Below are 24,317 nucleotides of genomic sequence, written 5' to 3'. Positions count from 1 at the left end.
CTAAAATACAAACACCGGCCTTATTGAGCATGTGGAGAAACAAAATCATGTGCTAAAGGCGAGAATGCAAAAATGGGACCAGCACTTTGGAAACCAGGCTGTTTCTTTAAGAGTCAAATATACACCTGCCATATGACCTAGCTGTTCCATTCTTTGTTTTTTGTTTTTGTTTTACCCAAGAGAAACAACAGCTTCTGTCCACAAGAAATGTGTATCTGAATTTTCATGGCACCTTTGGTTGTGATAGCCAAGAACTAAACACAAATGTCCATTAACAGGTGATACAAAACATAGTACATCCATACTTTGGAAGAGAACTTGACAATAAAAAGAAACAAAGCATAAATATATACAACAGTGGATAAACTTCAAATCATACTTAGTGAAAGAATCTAGAGGAAAAAAAGAGGACATACTATGTGATCCCATAGTGAAAGAGAGCAAATCAGTATTTGCCTGGGGAAGGGAGTAGAGGGAAAGTGCGAATAGCAATACAGAGAAATATATGGGGGTAGTAGAAATGTCCAGTGTGTAGATAATGGTTATGTTTTCATGGATATCTTCCATGCCCAGAACCAATATATTGTACAATTTAAATATTAATTTCAATAAAGTAATAAAATTTAAGTTAATGCTACATTATTCTATACCTACTCAATCAGGATCTCGTGTAGGAGTCGTTCATTTCTTCTTTCAACAAATATATATTGATGCCTTCTATTTGCCAGGCACTGTTCTAGATGCCAGGGCTATGGCAGTGGGGAAAGAGGAGGGTGTGAATGTGTCAGAGAAGAAAGAAAAAGGAAAAAATCTGTACCTTAATGTAAATATATTCTAGTGACAAAAAAAACCCAAAACAGATAATAAAGTCAGAGATGTCCCATGGACTGTGAATAAAAATAAAGCTGAACACAGGGATCAGGAATTACTAGGGGTGAAAGGCTGTGGTTACACTTTTAAACTGGGTGATAATTTAAATGTAGTAACCATGGGGGCGCCTGGGTGGCTCAGTCGGTTGGGTATCCGAGTTTGGCTCAGGTCATGATCTTACAGCTTGTGAGTTCAAGCCCCGCATGGGGCTCTGTGCTGACCGCTCGGAGCCTGGCACCTGCTTCGGATTCTGTGTCTCCCTCTCTCTCTGCCCCAACCCACTCGCATTCTGTCTCTGTCTCTCTCAAAAATAAACATTTTAAAAAATTAAAAATAAAATAAATAAATGTAGTAACCATGGATTGGTAATTTAAATAGGATAGTAATTTTAAATAAGGCCTCCCTCTTTAAAGATAACATTTAAGTAAGCAACGATAGGAAGAAGGCTAGGAAAGTGACCCGAAAAAGGTATTATTTGGTGGAAGAAGCGTCCGGGAAGGGGCAAGCCAGGTGCACGAGCTCCAAAGGACAGGCAGACCAGGTGTGTCCCAGAATAGCTGGGACATCAGTGCAGCTGGACTGGCAGGTCAAGAGTGAGTCCTAACATTGTCTCAATCATTTTCCATGCAATATAGTCTTTCATGTTTCCTTTGTATAAATCATTCCTTTTATTTGAAAAGTAAATTATCCTTCTAGTTCTTTGAATTCTGAGCAGTGGTAAACTAACAGTTTTTAGGAATCTGTATCTTAATTCTTGGTTGTCTGTGTTTTCCTAACATACTGAGAAAACCCATGTTTTCTGGAAGGCGCAGTGAAGGGAAAATTGCTCTTGAGAGGTTCAGTTGAGTGGTCTTATTCTGACTTTACACTCTGCCTAGAGGAACTCATGAGGAACTGCTTTTGGAAGTCAGGGGAGAAGAGTGTCCATGAAGCCAGATGATGCGTGTTCACAATCCAATATGCTAACTAGCATGACTCCAAATCATCTGTTTCATTATTTTTCATCAGTGAATGAGTCACGATACAAATTTCTCTGGAGAATCAAGCAGATTGAAGTTGTTGGCTATTAACCTTGCTGCTGCTTTTTTAATTTTTTAAATTTATTTATTTATTTTGAGGGAGAGAAAGAGAAAGCCCAAGCAGGCTCCACGCTGTCAGTGAAGAGTCCAGCACGGGGCTCAAACTCGCGAACCGTGAGATGGTGACCTGAAAGAAAACCCAGAGTCAGACATCTAACCAACTGAGCCACCCAGGTGCCCCTATGATATAGCCTTCGTCAAATTGTAATTGTTCTTGGTATAAAGAGCACTGAATAATCCAAACACCTTACATACAGGTTCTAAAAGATTTTCCCTTTCCGCATTAAAGACATTGAAGGTCAAGATGGTCTTCCCCGACCCCACCCCCAATACGGAGCATGCTATAACTATTTAAAAATCCTATAAAGCCTTAGGGAAAGCAAGTTCCTAATGACTTGTCATGAATTATTTAAGATGAACCCAGGGGCGAAAGATTCTGCCTATGTGAAACAGCATTACTGCTACCAGGGAGTAAAGTTGAAAGAACAGTGCCAAGGATTTATTTTGCTTGCAGTGGGAGAGTTGTTTATCTCTAAATTAAAAACTCATCATTATCTTGGCAAAGACTGACTAAGTAACATATGGAATGAGAGCAACTCTGGGAACAAGGCAGCCTTTGCAAATGAACATTTAAAAGGAAGCTCTTTGGTTGTGGTCTTGAATTGGTCCTTTCACCAGTCTGGGACTAAGGAAGTTACTACCTCCTGCCTCAGCATTTTATTATGGGGAAGAAAAAGGTTGTAATACGTTGAGGTGCTTACGTACCATGGAATACTTCAACACGTTAACTGCTAATTTCACACATGTATAATTCAAAATTATTAGAAAATTTCCCTTGCAAAGCCCAGTCTTTAAACAAATCGTAAATGAAAAAGTTTAGAGAGATGGATAAAAATCACTTGGCTAAATCCAAATCATTTATTTTTTCCTAGTTCCTAATGGATACCATTTCAAATATGATACAAGTTCCATGTTGATACTGATTTAATGTTCTTCATGCACCACACATTCAGCTGCAACACAGAAATAAGTTTGCTTTGAGTACACAAGATTACTGATAAAAATGCATTTTTATTTGAAAAAATGTGCAGAAACAATCACTGAATACAATTCTCCACCATAGTATTCAAACCCAGACACCACAAAATCATTGGATGCTATGATTTCTGAAGCCACTAGAACTTTGATACAACAAAATTATGATCTAACAGTGTTTGTCAGGCACCACAGTCTACTCAGGGGTGCATAAAATAAAAACACCGTGTTTAAGGTTTTCATTTACATTCATAGCACTAGACAAAACAGTGATCTGTGTAGATGACAGACAAAACAATCAAAAGTGCTTAGCCTAACAATGAGAATAATATCACTTAAAGGTAGACTGTCGGAATACAGTGAAGCACTTCAGTGTTATGTTGAACATTATCTATTTTTAATACATTAAGCAGGATAACTTATTTCTCTTAGATAATTTCAGATGCAGTCAGTACCTTTTGCAAGGCTATGGACACAAAAGCCCTATTTGTACAAGGAGGATCTGACCAAGTTGTAATATACTATCTAGAATGTAATTGGACTCCTTGAAAGAAATACAAGATGACATACAAAATGAAATAGAGCTCATAGTTTTTTCAAGAACTTGAGATATATTAAACATTTCCAATCAAATACAATGACTTCAAGTTGCTAACATTTTATGCCTTCCAATATCCACTTCTAAAATTGGTGTTTTGTCCCTGCTATGACACTTCTTCTCACAAGTGGTTTAAATTATTACTGTAATTTTTATTACTCTTAGCTTATGAAAATAGTGCCTGTTTACGAAAGGGAACATAATTTACAAACCAATTTCTTAGATGTAGTTTCCTTTGATACTGACATGAACTCTATGAGGGACACAGGGTTTATAAGTTCCATATGAGGAGAAGCCACTAAGATATTTAATGGCACACTCATGAGCCCCAAATTGTTCTTTCTGACGAGTCTCCTTTCTACACTACTAGGTTTCCTCTCAAAGAGGATTTAAAAAAATAACCTGGAGAACAGAAAATTATAAGAATACGTTTACTAGGGACAGACACTATTTTGATGTTCCAACAGATATAAAGACAAGAGCCTTTGGTTAAATAAGGGATCCACTAGGTTAAGGACAGACATGCCCACTTCTACAAAATTTGCTAATGATTCTTAAAGACTAAGTTAGTTGAGGGATATTAGCCATGATTTCCGTGACCTGTTGGAAAGAAAAGGAGCCATTAAACAAGTTTGATCGACTCAAAGATGATTTCTTTGTAAGTTTTTTTCTTCAAAAGCTGACACCCTTTTAAATAACCCCACTATTTTGTTACTAATGTTTTTTGCTTGTTTTTTGTTCTATCTATATATGAAGCTAGAAAACATCTCAACCATACACTGTTGGTAAAAGGAGATCTGCAGAGAAGCATCTTTTTGATTCTATTCCTTGAAAAATTAATCAAAATGCAACTTATGAGAAAATTAAGTTCGGATAGAGCAAACAAAATGTTTCAAAGTTCCCACATTTTGATGCCACTAATGAAACATTTGGCGTTTGAATGTTTTTATTAGCTTAGTTCTAAAGGCATAAACTACTTGGTAGATAAAAACGATGGTTAAATATTTGCCATAGATCTAGTTACAAAAACTCTACCTGTTACTAATTCTCCGTTTGTTTTCTACCTAAAAATCAAGCTCAAAGTATGGCCTTCTGTGTGTTCTGCAATATTTAAGAACACTATTCAGACAACATTTAACTCTAACCTCCCTTTACAGCTTTTCCCCAACAATGTCATCACGTTTGGGTCTCAACCTAAGAGTTCTAAGGCAACAAATTTATAAAATTCCTTAGATTTCTAACAATGATTTTACCAGTTCTACTTTAAGGCAAATATCGCCATGGGTTTATAAAGCATTGAGACAACATTCATCTCAGATAATACTCTATTTCTGCTTTCCATGTCTAAGAGCTCAGCGCTCTCCCCGGAAACAAGTTTATATCATATTGGTCGAGGATCAAGGAGAAAATATACTGTTTGGTGAATTCTCTGACAACTTTCTCAAGCATCTTGGCATCTTTAAAGATAATAAAGCTTTCCCTAAAATATTCACAGGCACCAGCCTTCTTTAATGTTTTAAAGCTTGGTGGTACAGGGTGAAAGACAACTTTTCCATCCCTTTGGCTAACACCAGCTCTCAGATGTCTCTTTTAAAGAGTTCATTCTCTTAGGAAACCAGAAATTTCAATATTATCTCTTTACAGTTTGAGTTTGAGATGATAACCCCAAAATTCTTCATGGATGAGAATTTTCCTTCAGTGTTTTAGTATAATAGACACTGAAGACAGCATATGTAACCTTTTTAAAAGTGAACAGAGATACAGAGCAGTGAATAATTTTGTGTCATGGACATAGGTTCCAGGTTCCTACTATACCTAGCTGTTCACTATTACACATATTGCTTCTCTTTCTGGCTGATGAGTATGTAGATGAGCTTCATCAAACTTATTGATTTCCACTGGATTCAATTAACACTTTATAGGATATTTTGGCTGTTATTAAATTATTCTTAATGTATTCATGTAATTCCCTATGGTCAACCTTCTCCCTCTTACAGTGGAGACAAGAAAGATATGATTAAAACTCTTACCCAGTTCATTTTATTTTATGTGTGCAGGTTGGCAGAGAATAATTTATGCTAGAAGCATAACAAAGACATCCGCTGATACATGGACTGGACTGGCCCATCTGGTTAAGAACAACAGATGAAATGTTTACTTTGCTTTAGAAAATGCTGGTTTTGAATTTTTTTGCAGTGTATAGCTGATAATATGGAAATGATAGCAAATCACTAGAGCGGTTTCAAGAATTCTAAAACTTACATAGAGACCCACAAGCTCAATTCCTAGCGTTTTGCACTTTCTCTGCCAATTTATGACTTGTGACACCCGTCATACCAAGACGACATGTTTTCTCAGCTATTTTTTGACACGGTTTTCAAAGGATTTTTCTTTTTGTGTATTAGAAGGTAACCTTGTACCTACTCACAGTTGAATCTCAAGCAATGCCCTTTCCGTGAGAAGCTTAGGAGAAAGAGATGGTGGTAATCATCTCCAGATTCCAGTAACATCCTGTACGCTTTGCTGAAGATACCAGGATATCTTTCACTGTATTAGTGTCTCTGTGAGGCCCTCTTCTTTTATGACATCATAGGAAATGTGAGCTATGTGGTTGGAGACAAATTTGGTCACAGAGGTATTCGAGGCACTGTGTTAGAGCAATGTAAACATCAAACTAATGTAAGCACTCCAGAAGTGATTTCTATATCAGAAAGAAGTTTCATCTACATTTTAAATATTTCCCCAAAATACAGTATGGGGGTTTACCAAAGCATTTGGGAGATAACAATAACAGGATACATCTGGGCTAAAAATACATGCTGTTTTGGGTTAAAGGAGGTATGCAATTCTTTAAAGCAGTCTGTATACTAACAAGCAATTTCAAACCAATTTGAAATTATAAAACGGATTATGCATAATTATTAATTCTGAAATAATTAAGTGAAGGAATTTCCAGTAATGGTGACATAGAATTTGGGATCAGATGTCAAACTTGTCAGAGAAAATATTTTTTTAGATCAAGTACTTATTTATAAGTAGGATGCTATTTTAGTTCCCTTGTCTTCTTTAGATTTCCTGCCTCTTGAGAATGCTACCCAATAATTGTTATTTTTATAGGCATAGTTCTATAATTATGGGCATCATCGCCCTCTGCTTCATGCTACATCTATCAAATAATGATCTTAAAATAGACTCCGAAGAAATTCTTGTGAAATAACTGACAATGACAGAATCTTGGCAAAAATAAGTCAATCATACAACTGGAAAAAGAATAGAAACCAAAAACAAACAGCAAACAAAAACAAAAACAAAAAACCAAATCCAAAATAGAATACCTTTAGGAGTTTATAAAGGCTAAACATTCCCTATTACGGAGATGCAGGGGACATCACAATTCGAATCCAAAGAAGACTTGATAAAATGACCATAGGAAGTTTGCCAAATTTTGCCACAGCAACGATTATATTGCTTCTTCTCACTTTACTCTCAGTTAAAACATCTTTGAGCTTGGCTAATAGCTTCCTATCCCCATGGCTCAGGCACTGAGGTCACGAAGAGCATCGTAGAGAAAAACACCATTGGAAGGAACACCCAAGCATGATGGATCTTAGAAGCTGGCCTTATGCTGCAGAAGTCAGAGGAACTGAGCAATTAACACTGAGAATTTTGCAAGAACATCTTAGACAATCCTTTGGATCTGTGTTCCTAAAACTGAGTCAACACCAGATGTAGACCTTAGAGAGAGGCTCAAGGGGAGAATGGGGGACTTGGATTTAGGGTTCCTAATGTTTGTAATTTAAAAATATACAGAGTATGGCAAAATGAAATTTAATTAGCAAATTTTATAGGAAGAGGAACCATCCTATCAAAATTATATACTCATGATAAAAAGAGAAAACTTGAAGCGTGATGCCTTTGTTATAGGTAAAACTGACAAGTATTTAAATAATCGTTTATTTAATATGATTAATTAATGATTTATATGATTAATTAATCCTTAGGCTTACCATAAAGATAAAAAAAAACAATGTAATACCAGTTTAGACACAATACTAAGAATAGGACAATGGAAAATATGTTTGTGATGATTTTTTTTTTAAAAAGGCAGTTTTATGTGAAAAAATAAAATGATTAACCAACTTTTTAGAGATAAGATATAGCTCCACTCTTTCCCTACCCCCAAATATACCTCAAAGGTGGGTATTTTGCCTGAGGTGAAATGAAAACAAATGTTAAATATATTGTTTTATGGCATGAGGTATCATCAATTTTTATGTGATGAATGACATGAAAATTCAGAGCGAGCATAAAACCAGCCACCATTCTGACGTTGTTGCTCTACCAAGTGATACACCTGTATTTTTACAATTGATTCAAAGCCAGGGGTGGGTGTGGAGGGTAGAACAGTGATTCCAAGTTTCCGTTGTTTTTGTAAATTAAAAAGAAACGCACAACTATTAGTCACTTTTTGTTTTCATATTGCTGACATATTTTATCTAAAAAAAAACAAGTAAGGCTAAATAGTTTTTCTTGACTGCATTTCTAAAGAAATAAAGAAATTTGGCAACCTTTAATTTCTCCTCATGACCATTTGCTAAGAAAAATGAAACGTGAGACTGAACAATGAACTGATTTCCAAAATTTTGTTTGAAAGGGAAACCTCTGGAGATTCTCTTAATCCCAAGTGATAATGTCAACTTCTAATTGGCTTGGGTGAAATTTGGCTAAATGACTCTTCCAGACATCTGTGACAGACACATTCAATTTCATTTGTCCAAATGCCATGTTATCATACGTTCATTTTTCTTCCAGGGCATTTCTTTTGTACTTTGTCGTTCACAGTCCTGTTCTTGTCTATTTGCCACTTATTAAGAATATAAAAAGGACATTAATATACAATCTCCCATATTTTAGCAGAAGTCTGACTTTCACACTCTCATAAACTTATCAGCAATTAAGCCATCCTAGGACAGCTTATTGGGTGTACATAGCCATGTCATTCTTAACGATCGATTTAGATTTCTTTATTGGGTACGCATTTTTAGCTAAATATGTCCCCCCAATGCAAAACTGAAAGGACAAATCAAATTCTATATGAGAAGTAAATCCAATCTTTAAGAAAAAAAATTGTCTTTCTATATTTTCCCTTTACTGGCCTATCCCTTTCCCCCATGTGACATGGTAATTTTTGTTGTGATTTAAAACTCACAGATAATCATCTTGAATACTTTCTTATCTACTCATCTTCTTTATAAACACACACACACACACACAAATTGAGCATCCATCGTAGTGAGACCACATTAGGAAATCTCTGATCTTGTCTGGAGGGGCCTCAGAGACAACTGGTCAATCCTTTGAACACTGTTGACTATTCTCATATCTTAAAATAGATTTTTCAGGCAGAAAAGCAAGATATGCCAGTATGCATGGTCTACTCAACAACAATTTTGTGGTTTGCCGCTGTTTTGGGAAGTAATATTTGGGTGGGGTTTTTGATGATCAGTTCCTATGCAGGGACTAGCAGCCACATTTCTTCTCTGCTGGTTTCTCCCCATCTAGCTTTCCCGAGTTTCCACCGTTGACGGTGTCAGGGACTTGTGTCTTCTCTACACACTGTTCCATTCGCTTCATTATTAAGTCCAGAAGGGTTTCCACGGCTTTCTCCACATTCTGGCCAGTTGCTGCACTTGTTTCAAAATACGGTATGCTTGAATGGAAGAGATGACAAATATTTTTGAGAGGAAGAAATCAGAAAAGACATAACAAGATGTACAAATGAGTCACACATGCAAAAGCATGGCTGGCTGAGAGACTGTGAAATAATCAAGATTTTGCCGGCTGAATTGGAAAGCATCCTTGTTTTTCCTCAGTGAGTAAAAGCTGGTGGGCTGCTTTTTCCTATGGGTATCACCAATTTTATGGACAAGGAAATGGATACAGGAGGTACTCAGGAATTTGAAGCTAATGCATTACCACTGTTTCAAAAAAAAATTAAGAGGGTAGAAATACCTAAACTAGTGGTAAATATTGCCATTAAAATATCATTTCCCTTTTAATCAATTATCTGGAAATAGGACTTAGAAATTAAGCAGGCACTGAATAGGATATACATGTAAATAAATAAGTCTATATTTATTCGGAATCAAAAGTTTCAAGAAGACATATTTTCAAAGCCCTCAAGGAGAATTAATTCTTCAGTAAAAAATTGGCAGATAAGATGAAACTGTTTTAAATTTGAAGTCTGTGGTGGAACTCAATTCATAATCACAGGGGGGTATTTAACATTTTTGTAATCTGCCATTTAAGCTCAGCTTCGATGAGGATTACATTATGTCCATGCTAGGTATAATTTCTTAGAGTTTTACAACTATTAGTTGAAAGGCAGTAGAATATAGTGTTGAAGATCATGAGCTCTGATCTCAGACTGCCTGAGTTGAATTCAAACTCTGCTACTTAGCAGCTACAGGACCGTCCATTGGTCACTTAATCTTTCCATGCCTCAATTCTTGGTATCTAAAATGGGATGACTCCAGATCTCCTACATATGGTTATGAAGGGTTAAGTGAGTTAAAGTCTAGGGACAGTTGTTAGCACATAATAATTACCCAGCAAATGTTAGCTGCTATTACTATTAAGTAATTGGTTTGAAAGATCCCATACATTCCCCTGAAAGATCTTTTTCATTCATGTGCCAGTATTGATTCAAGGGGCGTCCTCCTAGTATCAGCCTCATATCCCTGCCCCATTACTAAGCAGCAGTGTACAAGATTAGATGACATCTCCACGTAAATGACTCACCCGTATTTGTCAGCCAGGTCCCGGGCTTGCCTTTCATTGACTTCCCTCTGGTCTGGCAGGTCCGCCTTGTTGCCAATTAATACTATATCTGGATTTTCACAATAAGCATTTGCTTGCAGTTGGCCTTAGGAAGAAAGCAGATGGACCCAGCACGTTAGTTATAAACAAGTGATGTCTAATGACTGCTCATAATTCAAATTCCTTTTTTTTTTCATACTTCAAATTCCTAAACTAATTGTTCACCTCCAGCTTGGCTGCCTACTGGTTATATTAGCCAAGTTACTCAACGCTTCTCAACTGCAGCTTCCTCGTTGGTAAAATGAATGAAGATAACGTCTCACAAATCACAGATTGTGATCGTTAATAATAATTCATATGAAGCAACTATATGATCACGTATCAGTGCTCTTCTACATCTGGGGAAATGGACGTACCACTTCATACTATTTGTTCCTCAAATAAAAGTAGAGATAACAGAACAGGATTTTTTAAAGTTTATTTATTTATTTTGAGGGGGGTGGTGGGGAGGGACAGAAAGAGAGGGAGAGAGATAATCCCAAGCAGGCTCCATGCTGACAGTGCAGAACCTGACATGGGGCTCGAGCTCACAAACAGTGAGATTATGGCCTGAGCCCAGATGAAGAGTTGGACACTCAGTTGACTGAACCACTCAGGTAAATAGGATTTTTAAATGTGTAAGTTTACTCTTTCCTTTAAGAGACTGCTACATTTCTATCTCCTGAAGTCCAAGGTGATGATCTGTAAGAATAGAATGTTTCTGAACCACCACAAGTTCAAGTTCATGGAGAAATAATTTTAAGACAGGTTTTTCTCTTTTCTCTAGGGTACACTGTTCAAAAGAGAGAAGAGAGAAGGAGGGAAGGAAAAAAGGATGGACTGGAGGGTTGGGGGAGGAAGGGAGGGAACAAGGAAGAAAGAAGGAAGGAAATAAGAAATCTATCAACCTATGTTTTTAAAATTACAGGGATTACTTCAATTTCTATCTCAAGAGATGCTGTATGAAACTTTTCCAAGGAAGAAGAGAAGGCTTACCCTGTAACACTAATTATTTGGGTGTTAAAAATTAAAGTGTTATGAGACATGCCAATTAATTATCTTAAATCCCAACAGTATCCTTCAGGAATTTTTTTTTAAATAAGGAAGAATTTTATCTGCCTTGAAAAGGGATGAATAAGTCATTCTCTGAAAAAAATCTAATAATCTTATTGTTTATCTCCTCAGAATCTAATAATACCACCAAAATTTGGATAAAGAAATACAATAATAAACAGAAACAGAGACAGATTCTAAGATAAACACTCAACTGGAAAAGCAATTAACGAAGTCAGAATTTGTTGGTATTTTCCCCCATGGTAGCAAGTGCATTATTGAATTTGCATTTAAAGCAGTTACATATATTAATTATAAATCATATATAATAAGAATAAATAGATATTTTTCGAGCATCTATTCTGTGCCAAACACTATTCCAGGTTTTGGACTACTGCAATGGAACAGAGCAGACGAAGCACTTTTATAGAGCTCCCATTCTAATGGAAGAGAGTCAAAATGACAAGTAAAGAAATATATAATATAATGTCAGGTGGTGGAAGTGACAAAAGAAAATAAAATGTACATTGGGGAGATACAACGTAAGGAGGAGTACTAGTGTAGACGGTCGTCAGGGAAGGCTTCCTCCAAGAGATAAATTAGGTTTGAACAAAACCTTGAAGGTGATGAGAGAGCTAGCACACTCCATAAACAGGAGATGAGAAATCAAGGCAGAAAAAAAATCAGAAAGTTCAAAAGCTACAGGTAGGAATGTGCCTTTTGTCCCTGTCAGCAAGAGAGACTTTTGGCTGGAGGCCAATGAGCTGGGGGAGAATGAAAGTAAATTACACAGGAATCCAAGGCCTGATATCCATGGCCTTGCAGGTGAGTGAAGGAGTCTGGATTTTATTCTAAGTGATTTGGGAGGTCCCAGAAAAACTTTGAGCAGGGAAATAACATGATCCAATTTTTTAAAAAATATCACTCTGGCCATAGACGGCCCCGACAAATCTAGAAATGATAAGACTATCAGTAGTCCCATAGGACAACTTATATATATTATATATATTATATTATAATATATATATTATATATACATTAGGATCAAAATTCATGTTTGTAATAAAAATGCAAATGAAATATTCTCTTTAGTGCTATATCAATTTTTAAAAAAGGAAATCAAATGCTATTTTCCTGGGCTGACAAATATCAATCTGTCTTTAATAACTGATTAGGCTACTTTTAACGTAATGTTATACCTAACTTTCTATTTTTCTATTCAAAGCTTCCTTACATTTGAACATTTTTTCCAAAAATGTAAAATTCCCATGTGAGATGATTGACACACTGTATCTTATCTTCACATGGCTGGTCTGCTCTGGAGCAGTTTCTCACCAAATTCATCCATTGGTTAATTAATCCATTAGTTAACCCATGCACAAGGGCACACATTTTTAGGTGTCAGTGAACCCTCTCAGAAAACACGGCTGCTTTTCCCTGTCTCCTTTCCAGATTAGATGTGGTAGCTTACATAGTTGTAAGAAGTCTTTTAAGACTCATTGGATAAGTGGAATTAATAGCCTTTCAATTGTAATTATAATGACCTTGAATATAGGTGGTGATAGAGCTACATATGCTTCTTCTAAGATACAATTCCAAGTCACCTTAGGTGAGCCACATTAAGGCCATCACTTTGAAGGTGAGACAGGAAATGCTAAACTCATGAATTCTCAAAGTTAATCTGTGGAACCCAATCTGGTTTCGTGTCGTGAAGCAAAGAAGCTGGGGCCCAAAGTGGCCAATGCAAGCTAGTTGATCCCACTTACTCATCCAGTTTCTGACATTCAAGAAGCTCTGTTGACTGGTGAGGTCAAACATTAATAAGAAACCCATGGCATCTCTGAAAAATGCAGTTGTGAGGCTCCGGAATCTGCCAAGAAAACACAGTGGATAGTTCTGGAAGTTAGCCCACAAACATATTGCGATGACAATACACACAACACTATTTTCCTTTGAAATGTGAAATCTCCATGGCATCCCTTATGGATTCTCCTACAGGAGAAAGTGGGTAGAAAGAATGCTAAAGGGTCAGGGGAAGACATCTGGTTGTAGACATTTTTTTAGGACCACATCCTGGCTTTATGGTCTAGAACACTTATATACACTGAGTTTGTAACATTCAATCACACACTGACTTACACAGCCCCTTGGACTTGTTGGGCCCCTTGTTGGCTCATGGATATCTTATGGTCCACAGGTAAAATAGAAGCCACTCTCAAATGGGGACTTTAACTTAAACTTTTCAATCTCCCTTGTCTGCGCCTAGAAGAAAGTTTGGCACTCGGTAACCTAAAAATGAATGCCCATGATTACATGCAGAAAACCACAACTTGTTAGCAGCCGGAGATGGGGTTCTTTTGCAGGGAAAAAAACAATGTTGGTGAGAAAACTCTTTTAGAAGCATTCTGGGGGTAGAGTTGATTTTGAGTCTCACATCCATGTCTCAGGAAGAAGAGGGAAAAACCACTGAAGAAAGGAGAAAGAGAAAGATGATTAGGGGAAGAAAGGCAAGGTCAGAGGGACATAGTAGGTGGAGACAGAAAGCAAGAACGCTCATCTCTAGTAGAGGATTTTGAAGAATATACTCTGTCACGTACAGTATAAAGACTTTTTTCCTCGGCTCCTACCTCCTCTACCCCAAAGCCTTCAGTGAAATTGAAGGTGTGCTGAGATACGCTTCAATGTTAAAAATGGGCAAAACCAGAGACCACACAGACGGAGCAGAGAAGGTTTGGGCTATATTGATACAGAATTGAATTTGGAAATAGGGTTTTAGAAGGGCACATAACTTTGAAATACAGAATACCACTTCCTATCCTAAATGTCCTCCTAATTTTTGTACTCCTATGTTAGCCTATTTGTAGATTCTTTGGTTTCCCTGGAGTTCCACTCTCAACCCCTTCCCGCTCTACATACACTCACTGAGTAATCTCATCCATTTCCCTGGCTCAGTTACCACCTGTGTTGGACCCTAAATGAATAGGTCTAGGTTTGTCCTGCCCTTCATGCCGCATGCTCAATTACCTGTTGTATGTTTCCAGTTGGAGGAAACTGAGGCAAATCTAACTTCCCATGTCTAAACCCAAACTGGCCCCTCCTCCTGATTTCTTCTTCTGTCAATGCATCATGATCCTCGGTGATGCCACAGCTGTTCTTTCTCCTTCACCCACTGTATACAATCACTAAGCATCTCCCGACCTTCTCATTTCTGTCCAACTGCCCTAGTTTTGAACCTATTATCTTTCCCGTGAATAACTTCAACAGCCTTCTTAACAGGCTTCCTGCCTCCAGTTTTGTTTGGGACCCTCCCCTTCACTGATTCCTTCCCCCTGGTTATATAAATCCTCTGCTGAAAACATCTAAACAATGATGCAATGCTCTTAAGATAATGACTGAACTCTTTCATAAGCTGTCAGGCTCTGCATGAACTGATCCTCGCTCATCTACCCTGCTTCATCTCCTGACTACCCACAGGCATACCAATCTTCTTTTAGTCCTTAGAAAGTTCACTCTCTCCCCTGGGCTCCCACACACGCTGTTCTTCCTGTGGGTAACCTTGCCTTAATGCTTCCTCGATCTCCCGCCTCTTTAACCTATTAAGACTCCCTCACTCATACATTATGTATGAGTGTGTGTATGTGTGTGTGTGTGTGTATGTATATGTATATGTGTGTATGTATATATATCTATATATCTATATCTGTATATCTATATATCTATATATCTATATCTATATCTATATCTATATATATATATATATCAGAAGACGTATCCCTTTTCCAAGCAGCCTTCCTAACACCCACATCTGGCTAATGGGTTTCTCCTGGTGCACCTGCTTATCACCCTTTGTTTTCCTGACACTGCCCTAAGGCTATATTGCAATTGTTCCTTATCTATTCAAATGCTACCCTAGACTTGTAAGCGCCAACAGGAAAGAAGTTGTATTTCTAACTTGTTATCCATTACATTTTCACGGTCTTGAACATAGTATTTGCTCATGAAATGTTTGTTTGTCAAATTAAGAGAAAAGTAAATAAGTAAAGAGACTAGTAAAGGATATAAAATTATTAATGATTTCAATGACTTCAATAGACAACACTCCTTTTAATACCAAAGCAAGGAGAATAGGTATTTTAATGACTTTATTCCCAAATTTGATTTCTTTAGTAAGGCATTAATCATGATAACTCTGAAATACCAAAAATTTCACTCAATTTTTTTTCTTGTGGAATTGCTCCTACCAGTTGCTGGAAGCTCAGAGATTATAGAGCTTTTATAAAAGTTTTCTTTCTCTTTGGTGACTAGCTGTATTCATAAAATTGTCTCCTACTCAGCCACAATAGTGTGGCTAAGACAACTGCTTTCTGTTCTCTTTGAGAGAGAGAAAGAGTTGTGTATGTGTGTCTCATTTAAGGACAAGACTGTGCCATATCCCCTTTTAATTGCCCATAGCACATGACAAAGTTAATTTTAAAACATGTTTGCTGTACAGATTTAATTGGGACAAACATTTCTGCATCCACAGCAACATGGACAGGACACTGTTATTCTGCCACAGGCTCATATCCTGGACCATTCTGCCCAGCACCCTTGTTATCCCCCCCCCCCCCACCCATTCTTCCCAGGGTTACTCCAGGGGAAAGGTAATTGACTTCCAGTTTTACTCACCAATCTCATTTTGTCCAGTGAGTCAGTAGGGTGGGGAAAGCTAGACCCACATAAAAAAACAAACAAAAGAAGCCGATCCCAGAGTCACATTATTACTCTCTCCCTCACTGGGAACTAAGGCTGTGTCCTGTATCCTTGAGGTTTACATAAGGGGTATAATATTTTCCCTTTTGCCCAGGATACCACTTTTATCAATAAGCATTATCTTATACGTATTATACTGCCAGATGTTTTTAGGCACAGGGTTGAGGTGTGAGACACTGTTTATCTTGTTGCGTAGCTACACCTTATATATATACAGAATGCAACATTCAAGGGATGAAAAACCCCAGTGCTACTAAGACTATCCCTGGTATTCCTCCCTTCCCTCATAGAGCAGCTGTCTTAAGGGGGCAGAGGAGAGAAGCCTACCATCATGCTAGGCTGACATATCATGTGTGAGGACATATGGGAACCACATTTTCTCATATTACTTCTTCAAAAGTGAATTAAATTGGTCTATAAAACATACATCTTTGTGACAACAAAACTGACATATGAACAGAGATTCTTGTGAGGAATGACTTCAGAAGAACTAGCAGTGTTGAAGAATGTGTGTAAATGGAATTCACAGTCAAAAGAGCTAACAGAGAGGGCCCAGCACCTCTCCCGGCGTTTACACCCACGGAAAGCGAGAACACTTTGGACGCATTTCAAACACGAAAGTGTTTACAAGCATAAACATTCTAAGACATGTGATGCCGGATTTGGAGGTATGTGCCTTCTAAATATCTTCTCTGACAATCCACAGCCATTTTTTATTTAATCTGATATTGAAAAGCTTCATTAGCTTGTGGTCTTTACCACGTGGAAACCTTGGGTCCCAAAGAAAGATATTTTCATCAAATAACGGAACAGTACCTCCAGCTCTAACTAAACAACACTCCTGTCTACTGAGCTTCTCTTGTCTTGGACATTGTACCAGAGAAGATGCTAGAAAACCAAGCATGGTCTCTGCCCCAGTAATGCGGACAATTTTGTTGGGGTAAGAAGGCCACAGGTGAATCAATAAAAGATTTACCTTACTACAAGGTGGTGTATAATTAATTAACTTAATGGACAAAAGGATCGGTGTCATAGGAGTTCATAACAAGAGGGGATTTGTTTCAAGTGAGTGTTTAGAAAGGCTCCCACAAAGGAGGTGGTACATGAGACAGGCCTGGTGAAAAGAGGGGATCAGGGAAGGTGGGAAGGGAGGAAAATATTCTAGCTAGAGAGCAATGGTGTGACCCAAACTTTAGAAAACTAAGCCAGTCAAGTGGTACAGGACAGAGGAGCTGTGCAGAAGAATGGAAAGAAATGAGAAAGGTCTTACCCCCCTTTCCTTAATTCCCTCTTTAGGTTGCACTTATAATAATGTCAGTTGCCCACCTTAATTTAATTAAATGCTAAAGAAGACTTTTTTTTCCTATTAGAAAGTACAAAGACAACACAAGGATCTTCAGAGATTTTTGAAGATCTGATTTTTGAAATCATACCAAATACACAATGCTAGCTATGGCCAATTAACTATAAACAATTTATTCTCATTTCGTGATATAAATGTCTAATTTGAAACCAGGAGAAGAGTTGTAGATCATCTGACTTTCAAGATCACATATGGCATTCACTTTAAAGTAAGTTTTCTAAGCTGTTTGTAGCTAGAAACAAAGTAATTTACTATTACCGTTCTTGTCCTGCAGTGTCCCACAGCTGAAGATGCACCTTAAATGCTTTCCCTGATGATCCATTGGGTCCCTGTGCATTATAAACCTAAAAGATACAATTTTCATCAGTTGATATTACTTTGGATTTTGTCAACATTCAAATTCTCTGGGTTCACGCAGTATGTTTTTTCTCAATTACTATAATCAAAGTTCAGAGTGCAGAATAAATATTTGCTCTGTTTTTTTCCAGAAGTATCACATAGACTCTCACTTTTAAATGTCAAGTACAAGTATGATTTTCAACACAATTTAGGCATACTGCAAACTTAAATTAGACACCTTCTGTCACTTCCTCATGGAGGCAGCAAACATTAGATTGAGGACCCAAGTTCTAGGTTCAAGTATCAACTCTTCATTTCACTTCTTTGAATCTTATTGTCTTACAGCAAATTGAGACCCACAATCTCTTCCTACTTTACAGAGTTCCTGCAAACCTAAATAGCAGATGTGAATGCACTTCTAAAACAGTGAAATGCTTTACAAATACCTGAATATCTTTTACTGTGATGTGGCCTTTCAAAATGACCTACCCACAAAATAGGCACAGAATTTCTTAGTACGTTTACACAAGATATTTCAAGTTTTCCTTTAGTAGCCATTTTTCCAAAGGCCCTTTTTATTAATGTTTAAATTTTCAAAATTATGGCCTTTTGACTTCTTATTTCAGCAAATCATAACAACTTTAACACCTAATCAGCTCTCCTAAGTATGTGTTAGTAAAAATGTTTAAAGGGAAAACTTTGTAAGGACTTCTACCTAGATCAGTGGAGGCATTTGGGAGCAGGGAAGCCACAGGAAGGGAGGGGTTAGAAGCAAGGTTAGAAGCCAAGACTACACTAAAATGTATTGACTTTCAGATCAGGCACAAGATTTATAAGGAACCATGAATTTAACTTCTCAACCACTATTTCCTCCCCCCCCACCCCAATTCTCAAAGAAAAGAGTAGACTTGTGACATCAATTGGAAGCCGCAGCCATGTTGGCAATCACAAATACCTTGGGTGGCAGTAAATCTGGCTAAGCTTATGTGTCTATGCTACATGTCTCACATGTCACAATATCTTTATTCCTGTCATTAGTGTCTAGCATAGGAGCAGAAAGCAGTTGTAATTCTCACTTAAACTCCCTTATCTTGTAAAATAGCATGGACTGGTCTCACATTCTGTTCATAATAAGCTAGTGATTGATAGCTGAGTCTACACATAAATACAAATGCAGCAAGAACTTACAAAGCTCATATTCCAGCTATTTGCCAATCATCCTTTTATTAACTTCTCTCTTAAGAGTGGATAAATGAACACCACTGGTTCTTATTGAGAAACTTAACTCAGATCAAGAGTGAATGCTTTGGCAACCTGGATAGTTCGGGTTTTGAAAGATTCCTAGAGAATTCATAGAATTCATATAGACCCATAAAATATTTATTTGTCCTATATACTTTTGGAGACAAGTGATAGTGTCACTCAACATTTTTCTTAGCAAAAATGTGATTTATGGTTGACAAAATTAAAAATATTCTAAATTGAATTAAAGTGACAGGTTATGAATTTCCTGCAAAAAAAAAGACAGACTCATTGCAATGCAGTAACCATAGCTCCTTAATTCTATTTAATCTGAGAAGGATCAACAACAAGGTTAACATAACAGTATGGGTCAAGACTCACCACACGTTTTTCCCGGAAGTCTATCCCTACAGTGGTGATAAACTTGGGATTGAATTTATTGTCTGTGTATCTATAAAGAAATGTCGTCTTCCCCACCCCCGAATCTCCAAGGGCCAGGAGTTTGATCAGATAGTCATAGTCCCCATCGGTCATAGTGATGGACTCGGCAGGCCTGCATAGAAGAGGAAAAACAGTAGGTTACGGGAAAAATTGGTTCCCCTTTGCCTTCCTTCAAAACACAACATAAATTTACATTGCAAGCTTAAAATAGTTGATTACTTCCATTCTGCCAATTCTGAGTGACCTTGCACAGAGCAGCTTCAGGAGGAAAAGCACACCTACTACTATCTCACTCAGTGCAAAGCTTTTTACGTCATGTCAGCTAATATGGAACAAAAGGCTATATGATTATATGACACCCACAGTAGCCACTGCCCCAGTGATAGTACAACTTAAAGAGCCACAGCCCTTGTTTTAAAGCCAGTGCCCTTTGAGACCAGGAGTATGGTGCTAGGAAGAGAAGAAGGTCACAGGAAACAGAAAAGCCTGCCCAAAATGATGCAGGTAGGCTAGGAAGAGATTGAAATTATATATGGGTAGTGGAAGAGAAAAGCCTAGGGGAACATTTTGCATCTGATCATGCATAATGAGCTTTCTATTATGTGCATGTAAAATATTCCTTTTTAATTTAAAAAATTTAACAACTGAGATGACAACCTTTAAAAACATTGATTTGAAATCATTTCAAAAGCAGCATCTAACAATCTTCTGTTTTGAAATACCAAAGCCTCTGTTCTCCAATGGCAAATCTGTTGTATTTGGCATATCTGCTGAATGTTTTCCAGACTTTGAAAAAGGAGAAAATCTAGGAAGAAGAATAGCTGTGGTAATTCTGCTAGTATCTCACCTACCTGAAGGAATGTCATTTGCCATTTTTTTCTATTGCCCTAACCTCCTTTGCCTCAGTCTTAATTTCTTCTGTTACAATGGCTATGGGTGATGCCATGAGTAAATGCCAAGAACACCCGTGCTGGTAATACCTTTGAATTACACTACCACCTACCACATACTTACCGACATTTCCACTCCTGAGGTCAGCAAAACGATTTGGCATTTGGTAAAACTCTGATTCATGAGTTGCAGAAAGGGGTTTATTATAGCCCATGTAAAGGAAGGCCTATAAAGATATTCCTAGAAAAGTATCTCTCCTATTATATGAGACAGAAGAATATTTTCCCACCTTTACAGATCCAGAAAACATCATACTCTTCAGTTATGGGGTGATTAAAATTAACTTCCAACAACAGGTTACCCCATAGACATATCTGAAAATTGCTAGATAATTCTAATCATTTCCTACCTGTAAGAAAATAGTGCACATGTTCATCAATTCAAACAAAACTTTATTTTTTGATGGTGTCACTTTAGTTAGTCATCAAAACTAAAAGGTTTCATGTCTTTGGATAAATAATGATAAAGATGATAATTAGGTACTTAGCAAATCAGTATCGTTACATCATTTGGAAGATCGGCAAATTTTTTACATTAGAATTTTCTAAAATTTGAACCTTACTGCTGCAAAATCCTGCTAAATTTATTATTGATGGATGTTTCTTTAATTAACAAATTGTTTTTGAGTTAAAGTGTTTTGAGAGCTGCCAGTACCTACTTCTATGCTAAAGCTCTCCTCCTCTATAATATGCTTTCTTCACTGAATAGGACTCTCACGGTGAATGTTGGCTGATGGTAAATGTTCTCTCTTTTTTGTTGTTGCTTTTGTTTAGTATCTATACAAAGTATAATCATGGCTCTGGAAGAAATGCTTAGCTTCCATCAACAGCCAGCCTTCCTTAATAAAAGGATACGGGCATCTGAAGTATCGACATGAAATTCATGGGAAAATGTTCTCAGTGACGGTCTATAAAGCAGGGGTTAGTTCTGAGTTTTGATGGTCCTGAATATCTTACCAGGACTTTACAGTTGAAGATGTTGCTGTTCCTAGTCTGAGCCAAATGGGTTGCTAGAGGAGATTGCTGCCAGAGTAGTATAATTTCCCCCTATTTGGGAATATCAACGCCACCATCTCTCTGCCTTCTTCTCTCTTTCTCTCCCAAACTTGCTCATGTGAAACTCCTCTGAAGGATGAAAAAGTCTATCATTTCACCAGTATTACTGGGTGAAACGGTTAATTCTCTTGGGAAAGGTTAAATTTATTCTAACTGAGATATAAGTGACCAATGCTAAATTCTTCCCTGAGCACAAGTCTTGATCAGGGGGAACAAGTTAAAGCTACTGGCTGCCTAAATGCAAGATAAAGTTGGGGGATACTGCAGCTCCTGGAGAAATGAAAATAATAGAGTCAAGAAGATTTAGCAGCATACTTTAAAATTTTGCTTAAAGTTAGCTATGTTTTTGTGTAATATTTTCTGTGACACTGTTAGGACAAGCTTCGTCTTGAGCAAATCTATCTAAATATATTCAATACACAGTATCAGGCCCAAAGATGAAAACTTCTTCAATGTAATTTATCATCTAGTTTCTGATAAGGCACATGTATACTTAAAACTTAAAGAAGCAAGAGGGGCACCTGGGTGGCTCAGTCGGTTAAGTGTCCGACTTCAGCTCAGGTCATGATCTCATAGTCCGTGAGTTCAAGCCCCGCGTCGGGCTCTGTGCTGACAGCTCAGAGCCTGGAGCCTGCTTTGGATTCTGTGTCTCCCCCTCTCTCTGACCTCTCTCTGTCTCAAAAATAAATAAACATTAAAAAAAAATTTTAAAAAAAACTTAAAGAAGCAAGAAACTACAACATAATTTTACAAGATGGGGAACATGCTTAATTGATAAATGAGTCAAATAGTTGTGCTTTTAGTTCACATAACATGGTAATCTTCATGGATTGCAGTGGTCTGCAAAGATTTTGTAGAGGAAGATGAACTTGTATTTAATCTTATAACAACGGGAGGACCTAGATATAAGGAAGAAAATACAGGAGCACTGCATGGGAGATGCCTTTCCACCTGTAGAATGGGGCTATCATCAGTAGCCAGCTACATGACCTACCACATATTCCTGATATGCAGTCAATTTGTCTCTGCTGTTGGTACATAAACTCACTTGGGGCAATACTGGAGTTGCCTCTCAGCCAGGTTCTAGTCCAGAGTGAACTGGCTAACCATGGATCAATTTCACTGTGGCCTACACTGGCTGTTTTCTATAAGTGAAGGGTTGTGCATATTTTGTGGCATTTAACAAAAATTCCACCCAAAATGAGTGCAAAGCTTGGCACTACGGAAAGCCTTTATTTAGTGTCTCCAGCAGACCAGTTAAAGAAACTGACAAAGTAAACTCGGCATGAGATAGTTTGCCTCTTAAGGTTCTTTCGAAAATGAATTTTCTCATTTTTATATCACTACTCATATATAGTTTGGTTCCTCTTTTATTATCATGTGATTTTCTGAGTCTTAAAATCATATGACCTCAATATTCTATCCTTGGCATGGCAAATATGACACCACAAAGAAAAATTAAAGCCTTGGCAAGGTTTCCTTTTCCAAGAACTGAGCTAAAAAAAAATGATCTGGGAAGGATCAAAAAGCTGACAAGTTTAGCAGTATTTATTCCTGCACAATGATTGATGGTCTTGTCAGTTTTTGGTTCTATGGATCTAAAAGGAAAGAAAAAGCCAGAAGATTGCTGTGCTTCAGGAAACATGTGGACTCTCTACCATTATCACTGCATCCCAAGCTATACCACAAGAACCAGGAGGTCTTTTCAGATATAGGAACTGAGGCATCATCCTCAGAGCCCTTCGTGGGATGGTAAGGGGCTGGAAAGAGTAGAAAAAAGAATTCAAAACATTTGTGAGGCTCTGCTTAATGAAGAGTCTCAAAGGAAGAGGGAAACCTACCTAAGTAATCCTGTGGTCTAGTCCTCAGTTTACAGATGAGAAGTCACATGCACAGAAGTTAGATGATTTGTGGGATGACAGTTTCTAAAAAGGAAACCCAAGACTGTTTTTTGTTATAATTTGAAATGAAAAGTGAGTTATATAGGTAGAAAGTAGAAATATTTTCATCCTATGGGGGAAGGGAATTTTCTCTGCTTGTTGACAGGAACATGATTTTCAGAGTTAGACTATCTCAAATGAGGCTGCCCCTAGTTTCTTTCTCTCTTTCTTCCCCTTCATCCCCCAATATGCATCATTCTTGTTCAACATAAATTCCATTTGCTCAGGAACTTAATATTCTTTGTCCAGTGCTGGAGCCACAGGGTCCAGTACCATGGTCGGCATGTATTAGGAGCTCAATACATATGTGTTGAGTATCAGAGCCATGAAAATGCCATAATTAATGTAATTAATCTTTGAGCAGTTGGTGGACGTGGTGTCCCTCCAAGTTCAGGACATATTCTCCCTGCTTCCTCAACTGTGAGGTGAATATTTAGATTAAATAATAACTATGGTACCTTCCGGGGCTCACTTCCTGAGCTCATTTTTCTATTTTAACTTGCACAATATAAAAACTTTATCAAAATAGAATATTTGTATCTTCAAAGAAGCAGTTTCAAAGAACCCAGGAAAACAGAAAATACACAGGGACTGTAATTTTTGGAAGTGAGATTTGTATTGGCAGAGAACGTCTAAACTTGTCAGTTGAAGACGTCACAGCTCAGAACTAGGCTTCTCTGTGAATGCATCCATTCACCCATCTGACACACTCCCATTGGCACCTCTTATTTTGCATGATAG

General features: G+C 37.5%; 1 protein-coding gene across 4 annotated transcripts in view; it reads right to left on the bottom strand.

The window, feature by feature from the left end:
• Positions 1-3,000: 3,000 nt before the first annotated feature.
• RAB27B (RAB27B, member RAS oncogene family) overlaps positions 3,001-24,317 on the bottom strand; it is a 146,415-nt gene continuing 125,098 nt past the window's right edge. For 3 of the 4 annotated variants that reach the window (XM_078435222.2, XM_060613899.3, XM_060613900.3), the window contains 5 exons: positions 19,571-19,742; positions 17,867-17,952; positions 13,260-13,363; positions 10,384-10,507; positions 3,001-9,292 (listed from right to left, as the gene is read on the bottom strand). In XM_078435222.2, coding sequence (XP_078291348.1) covers positions 9,103-9,292; positions 10,384-10,507; positions 13,260-13,363; positions 17,867-17,952; positions 19,571-19,723 — 657 coding nt within the window. In that variant the 5' untranslated portion in view covers positions 19,724-19,742 and the 3' untranslated portion in view covers positions 3,001-9,102. Of the gene's footprint in view, positions 9,293-10,383; positions 10,508-13,259; positions 13,364-17,866; positions 17,953-19,570; positions 19,743-23,477; positions 23,562-24,317 lie in introns of all 4 variants that reach the window. The other variant, XM_060613901.3, reaches the window with a different exon arrangement.

Source organism: Panthera onca, chromosome D3, assembly GCF_046562875.1.
Source record: "Panthera onca isolate mPanOnc1 chromosome D3, mPanOnc1 haplotype 2, whole genome shotgun sequence".
Taxonomy (NCBI): Eukaryota; Metazoa; Chordata; class Mammalia; order Carnivora; family Felidae; genus Panthera; species Panthera onca.
This window is presented reverse-complemented; position numbering and strand designations above follow the sequence as displayed.